This window comes from Echinococcus granulosus (assembly GCF_000524195.1).
Source record: "Echinococcus granulosus chromosome Unknown EG_S00025, whole genome shotgun sequence".
Lineage (NCBI taxonomy): Eukaryota > Metazoa > Platyhelminthes > Cestoda > Cyclophyllidea > Taeniidae > Echinococcus > Echinococcus granulosus.
This window is the reverse complement of record NW_020170405.1, coordinates 228,375-236,103: the sequence shown is the minus strand read 5'-3', so window position 1 is coordinate 236,103 and position 7,729 is coordinate 228,375. Positions and strand designations below refer to the sequence as shown.

The 7,729-nt window shown below is 40.8% G+C and overlaps 1 protein-coding gene across 1 annotated transcript; it reads right to left on the bottom strand. All coding sequences in view use genetic code 11, as the record gives it.

Moving 5' to 3' along the window:
* Positions 1 to 304: 304 nt before the first annotated feature.
* On the bottom strand, positions 305 to 7,694 carry EGR_04169 (hypothetical protein; the record flags this gene model as incomplete). Its single annotated transcript, XM_024493418.1, is given in 8 exon segments — positions 305 to 476; positions 1,045 to 1,268; positions 1,917 to 2,338; positions 3,541 to 3,685; positions 4,183 to 4,269; positions 6,505 to 6,568; positions 7,610 to 7,658; positions 7,676 to 7,694. The coding sequence occupies 8 exon segments, from the start codon at positions 7,692 to 7,694 to the stop codon at positions 305 to 307; spliced, it is 1,182 nt and encodes a 393-aa protein (XP_024352119.1).
* Between the last annotated feature and the right edge of the window lie 35 nt (positions 7,695 to 7,729).

Genomic DNA, 7,729 nt, shown 5'->3' with positions numbered 1-7,729 from the left:
TACAAAGTGGAACTGTGAATCAGTAGTGTCATTTCGGTTGTCCCATTTCAAAGAAAGATTTTTTAAAAACTGGACTTTGTGTACCTTTTTTCCTATTATTCAGTAAGAACGGATAAAATGCCATATGTCGATTAGACCTCTTGAGGGCATGTGATATACATGCTAAAATAAAGCATGACTGTAGTGAGGGTACAGAAAGTTCCTGATTTAATTGAACATTGTAGACTATTTGACTTTGTTGACTTACATTGCAATTCCGCGGTGCCTACGATCCCTCCCCCCTTGCATTAAAGGTATCAGTGATCTAGGCAATGTGGTCATTGTAACTCGTGCCGGCAATTCTTTGTCCCAATTCGACGTTCTTTTTCGCAGCTATTTTTACACAGTTTCTCTCTTCCTTACACAGGAATTGACCGTGACAATGAGGTTTACCGGTATTCAATTCATCACCATGTGGTGTGGACTCCTTTACCCTTCTACTGGTAAAAAGTAATATGTTGGAATCAACCTGTATCAAAAGCACTTAGCACATAGCAATCAAGTCTCCACACATTTTCTGATCAAATATCAATATCAAAATACAACAAAAGACAACGACTACAGAAAAATTCAAGGGACTTGAGGGATTCTTAACGTGAAACGGGGTTCCCAAAACCGGAGTCACTAAAGACTTATGTGCATTGAAAGGTGTTGTTTCAGTCCAGCCGTCTTAATGCTTTGAACTATGTTTCATATTGTAGGCAAAAAATAACAATAGGCATTTGAGGTACTGGTCAGTGGCTAATTCCTCAGTTAAAAGGTGGAAGAAGGGTAACATTTAGGTATTTTTTTGCTCACACTTGGTCAATTGATAATGTCGTTGCATTATATTCAATAAAACACCGCAAAAATTGGTCATACCATTCTGAGGACATAAATACCGAACTTCATCCTACACAACCCAATAGAAAAGCTGTAGAAGTGCTAAGTTGGGCGGAGAGTTCGTTTTTCCCCAAAAGCATCTCGAAATATATCCACTTTTTTCTACAGGCCATTAAAACTAACTGTGTACAAGACAACAGCCTTTCGGGTTGGTCCGCCCTTGAACTCTTAGAATCTGTAGTCGGATGGGTTGCCGCCTTATCAAGAAGAAGCGACTGTTGGTAGGCGCTTCCATCCGGGGAGTTACAGGCAGCGATGGGGGCCACACGGTGTGGTCGCGGTCTTTTTCCACCCCGTGTAATCCTCACCACCGTTGTTCCGATCAAACTGGCTTTCATTAAATGGCTCTAACATGTCAAAAGGCAAAAGCCAAGAGAGGTCAGGCCATGAAAGGATCTTCACTCATTTTGTTTTCATACAAGTTGTTTTCGGTACAAAGTAAATGGATTTATGTGAAAAACCCACATGTCTTTCACAGCTTTTCGAAAATTTTCTAAGGTCAAAAGATCTAACTCGAATAATTTTTAGCTTAATCTAAGAAATTATTCACAAAGAGGTGGAAGACGTCTTCCTGAGTCTAGATCTCTGAGTAAAATTACTGAAATAACTTTAGTGGGAAAATATCTTACACTGGCGGTGACTGTCAAACACCGCCGGGAGTTACGGCTTCTACCTTCAAGTCGCGGGAGTGAAAAAGGCGTCAATTCTTCTGCCTGAACCGCCTTGTGAATTGAGTGACCTGAGGCAGTGAGTCCAAGAAGGTCCCTTTTATCAGTTTGGGGGTGAATCTAAATTCACGAGAACTCACGGGCTTGAGGTGACAGGCGGGCCTGGTATGGTACACTCAAGGAAAAGGATTTTCATCTATCATAACTATCAAACGCTTAATTACTTAGCTTTACCTAGAGTCCAAATTAGGAGCCTTATGTGAACTTTTAATTTTATACCTTCAGTATTTCAAAATCTCGACAGTAACAGCTTTGATGATGACCTACTTTTCCGTTTACATGGGGTCTGTCGTGAGCTTGTCGCCGCCTTCTGTGCATACTTGATGGAGGCTGAAGATTCTCGCTATAATGCCTGGAAGCGCCTCCCTTCGAGTTGAGAGTCGCCTTATCCGTAACAGCCTTACTCTTCAGTACCATCTGAACCTTCGATTGCAAACAACAGACGGGATTGGGTGTGTTATGGAGAGGTGACAAGAATGGAACCATTCTGACCTTGAAGAGGTACTGGCAGTTGGGTTTGAGTCCACGTAGGTGACAAAAGGTCTGTGTGCCAGAGTAGGTCGGCTTTGTGGAGGCGTTGATGTAGACTTCGTAACACCTCAACCGTGTTAGAAGAAATTGACCGGGTGGCTCCCAGGAAACAATGACCTCCGTCCTGCTCACTGCTGTAACAGTCGGATTTGAGGGACCTTGTGGGCCAAACACCATTTTGGAAAAAAAAACGCATTTAACGTGAACAGGCTTGCATGTAGTCGTGTAGTTAGTGTTAGTGCACTACCACCTTGTCTTCATAATTCTATTTATTCTGCATCAGAAGTGGAGAAAAGCGATTCTCAGCGTCCGGTCCAAGGATCAAAGTACCAGATCTCAAAAAGTTTAGCATCCAGCAGCTGGTGTTACTTTAAAAGTTGAAACTACGTTAAAGGTGACTGGATATTTTTTGTAAGACGCTAATTGTTTGTTTAACGCTCGGTTTTAGCGAGAGGCTACTTAGGGATTCCGTCATCATACCTTAACCAGTCGGCGTGACCTCCAGATCATGCCACATGCCCCGAGTCCTACCATACGTCGACAATACATATTCTTCCCGAGAATTATGTCTTCTCTCGTCTACAGCGAAGACTGGGACAGCTACATTTTTATCACTTCTTGAAAGTGAAGGAGTTACTAAGGTATCGTACGGTAAAAGTGCACAAATGAAGATAGCTTGACGAATTGCAATAAAAGGAAGTGTGAATTGCATGAAGTAGATTGCCTGAGTCCAACATTGGCTCATATGATGGATGTTTTTTTAAAGTAACGAAACACCTACATGTTTATGCTAACTGCTCACCATTAGACAATATTGTAACCTGTATTCGTGGTCTACTTCCATTTTGTGGTCGGAGAGTGTGGTCCACCTACTCAAATATGAGAAAAAATGAAATAAACTTATTTGCTTTTTATGAAGGTTAAAATGGAATATATGCCGAGCTGACCATGCTGCTTTCCCTATTCGAGACTGATGGGGTCCCAAGGTCCTCCGCTTTCCCTAAAACAAGTCATCCTCATTACATCTTTTAACGAACATTGATGCTTCCGGCATAGAATTGAGCTAAACTTGTTGCCCAAGGCTCTATGTCCTTAAAATTAAAGGCATTTTTATGTGCTAATGCCTAGGAAAGTATTTCAGGCGCTTAACACAAAGTTCGTCGCTAATCTGGTGTTTAGAGCGTTTTGTAATGGTCAAACATCCATGTCCGAAAAACAGTGGAAAAATGATTCAGCGTAACATCCACCCTATACTGCAATTATTTCGGCTGAACGAATCTTCACCAAATACTCAGAGCCATTTTCATGACAATTTGATCGATCTTGTTCTCTTTGTCATGTGGCATTTCAGATAACACACCTTCGAGAGGCAGAGGGGAGAAAAGTTGATCACAACGTGGACTGGCCTCCTCTTCCGTGATGCGACGCATTTCTGGGTTGTGAGTCCCTCCGAACCGCAGTTCTGTCGGTTCTACTTGAAAACTAACTTTTAAATTTCGAGGAAGCTAAGAAATATGGACAAGATGCCATCGTACACATGAAAATTTTCAAAAAAAAAAATTTACCTGATTGATAGAATTCAGTCGTAGTTTTTATTACGACAAAAAATATGGACCCAAAGGTGTTAAAAGTTAACTTACTATTTTTAAACAAAGTCAAACGAATAAGAATGATGCTGCTTTTTCCTCTAACAAATTTCCACAATCCTTAAGCCTCCTGTAAATGCATGCTTGGATAACTCGTGACGTGGAATACTTTGATGTGATCAATTAAACACAAAATTCAAATTTATTCACCTTCAATACACTCGTTTATTCCCGAGTAATTGCATTTAAATCCATCCAACCTTCCCTTTGGCCGTTTTGGGCAATTGACCGTTTGCAAAAAACCGCACTTTTGATTGAAGAGATAATTTTTTGCATCATGGTACCAGGTATTTTTGAGGTCATCTTTTTTAAACAGTTAATCTTGGTCTCACAATCCTGCAGTTGGCGGAACTTACATCAAGATCCAACCGCGTAACCATCATCTGTTTCCTGAGGCCCACCAAGGAGGGCAGCCCACATCCTCGCGCGTCGGCGTCTAGAGCCTGTGCATCAAGGGACTAAAACTTGCGGCAGTGCGAGTTTTGTATGACTTTCCTTTAAAAGGCAGCAGGGCACTTTTTAATTACGCAAACAGATTATGCTTAGGAGGAAATTTATGGAGCTTAAGTAGCACAAACCAACTCCATCTGGATCGCAGGTAGACTTCAAAAGTAACAGGCAATGGCGGCTCTCCCTCACTCTTCAGCCATATAGCTAAAGTGCTGTACCTGCCGTAACCCGGCTGCGAAACGACCCGTAATTTCAAATTTGATATTGCAAGAAGGCATTTTAGGAAGTTTTTTGTTTTATTTAATATTAGCATGATTTCAAAGCTTTTGCTCAACTCATAAACATGATCACTTATTTTTTTGAGCAATATTCTCTGGTATCTCTTTCAGACACTTTTGCTTTAGTAGACATTAAAGGTCGTCACTAATAAAAAAAAGTAACAGACTCAAAACCTCATCCCCGCAAAACTACTTGAAAATATGTCGTACATTAAGTGACTGCTTTTAGGACAATGTTCTTACGATCAGTGGTGGACATGGGTGATGGGTAGCGCATTTCCCTTCCCACAATACGGTTCCCAGACCGGACGAAACTATGGATGTAATAAATTTACCAAGAGAGATCAATGACGTCGCAGCCGTGTAACGTCGTAGCTGCAAACAAATTCGATGACTGGCACAGATGGTTTGTAGACATCTTCCTTACAGCATCCACTACGTTTTAATGGCCGGCGTGAGAGCCTGATCCAGAATGGCACTGGGGCGACGCTCAAAAGGAGAAGTGGACCATGTAATGCTAGAAATATTTGTTAAACTCTTCATTCTGGTTACGCGGGCACTTAAGACTCCGCCTTTGTACTTCTGTTGGGTAGCATGACCCTCAACCCTTATTCTGCCCCAGCACTATGTCTTCTTTCTCCTTCAGTGAAGTCCCGGAACGCTACATGCAAATTTTTATGGCCTTATACACCTTCACTTTTATAGAAAAGATTAATCTCCGCACAAGTGCTTGCTTGAATCCACCTGACATTTTCGAGCTTCTATACGAATCCAAATTCAAAAGAAGTGCTACGAAACTTTATGATCAAAAGTTGCACCTTTAAGCATTACAGACATTAAAGGTGGGGTTATTTGAAGCATTCTTCGTATTTTTTCCTCAACTGAAATTCCCGCGCCATTGCTTCCTAACATTGCGCCGAGTCAGGGAATGCTGTGAAAGGAAAAAAGATGCTGAGTCCCACCAAAAATTAAGGCAGACAATTTGTATTTATATTTTAGACGTAAAAAAGCATTGCAATAGTGTAGCTTAACAGTTTAGACGGGGCGAAACGTGTTCACCTAAAAAATTAAAGTCCTATGAATTAATAGAACATGTCACAGTCTCTTAATGGCATTAGTGCAATGCATAAAGTTGGGTTAATACAAAAAAAAACACCAAATGACAGAATGTCTCTAATTAGCAATAAGTGGCGAAAACTATCCCATAGAAAACCACGGGGAATTTGGGTACCTTTACTCGAGTAGGCGGTGCAGAGAAAACAGTGCTCCCGAATTTAAAAAAAAAGAGTAAAGCGGTTCACAAACACACCCATTAAAGAAAACGAGAACTCCCTGCTGGCTACCGCTACTCCTCTAGCCAGGCAAGAGCAGGCTTCTGTGCAAAGTAATTTTATTTCGCAAATCGAGACGGGCGCTAAGCAATGGGACAAGATCCACTGCCCGAAACGCGATTGTATTGCGTTAGGATCTATCTCAACAAGACAACAGAATCAACTGAGCAACTCTAGGATTCGAAATCTGGTACAGAAAACATCAATACATCATTCGAACAGATGCCGCTACTTATAACGTTATTAAGATAGCTCTGATCAAAATAGTAGTCTTCTATCTGTCTCTATTTCGAAAATTCTTACCACAACGGGTGCACAACTAGTGCCACAAGTGAGACTGTTCAGCTCCTCAAATTGTTAGAGTCAACTAAATGAAACACTGCTTATTATTTGTCATGGAAACTAGCAGATTTACATAATGTACGGATTATTGCCATTTATTACAATCGAGGTTTAATAAAAGGGAATTTGACAAAAACGCGTTTCCATACAATTTAGAGTCAGAAAGAAATAGAGAAACGAGATGTTGTTTAAAAAATGCAATTTTTAACATTGTTTAAAGTTGGATTTGCAAACCCATGATTTGCAAAAGAGGAACTGATACGGGAGACCCACTCACCATGAGGACGAAGACAACAAAGTTGGAGCAGAGAAGGAGATCATGATAGAAGAGGCTGAGATCACTGCATAATTAACAATAATTTGGTCTTCAGATTGCTTTCCAACATCCACCGGCAGCACCCGTTCGTCACCACCACCGCAACCGAAATGAAGTGCTTTAAGTATTGCAAAAATCAGCAGTAAAAAGAGGTATTTTTTACAATGTATTTACTGGTTTTAAAAAGCAATAACCTGGGTACCATCCTTCCTTTAAATGCGTAAGCGAAGGCAAATTATGGGGGACTACTTTATTCGAATTCTTGTGCTAAGAAAATCCTCTCGAAGTAGCGGTAGAATCCAGCCCATCGATTAAAATTTCGAGTAATCGTTGGTGAGCGAAACTAATTTTTCCATTTGGTTAAGGCAGATTGTACTCTAAATGGCAAGTTGTGAAATAAGCACAATGACTAGAGAAAATCTGTAAATTTCCCACCTCAATGCAAGTAAAAAGATAGTATTTGAAGCGTAAACCACAAAACAACGTAGACAATTACAAGAATCATCACTGGAGCCTTTCCCAACAAGAGGGTAAAAATAATTTCAAAGATTATTTAGCTGAGCGCACTTTAATAGTAGTGGGAATTGTGTTAAGAACGAGCTAATTTGATGGCAAGCATCAAACGCATTGAGTTCGAGGTCACTTACGCTAGAATATCCTATGTATCAACAATAGCGAAAGTAAATAAAAAACAAGTGACAAAATTGGCTCCAAGGGATAAGTAGCAGGTAGCAGTTTGAAACATCCCTGTAATTTTTAAGAACTGCAACATGTGCTGTAGTATCCTAATTATTTGTTTAACTACTTGATTAGGCTTCATGACCACTTTCGTCTCCTCTTTGTGATTTAGCTAGGCGGCATGGCCCCTGGGTCATGCCAGCAGCCCCTAACCCTTTTATAGTTTGAAACTGCATGTTCCACCCCAGTATCATGACTTCTTTCGCCTTCCTGAGAGATTCGGAGTACTAAAAACGGCTAAAATAAGTTAAGATATTCAAGCACTACCCAATCTCACAAACCACACATTGCAAACTACTGAGTGCCTAATACACACTTGTTTACGTACGCTGGGTCAGTTCGTAGTAGCTCCGTGGCTGAGCCGACGTCGTCGAGCTCTAAAGAGGAAATGAACCATAGTTATTCGTAAACATTTTTCATGCTGCGTATAATCGAGGTGTCCTCCCTG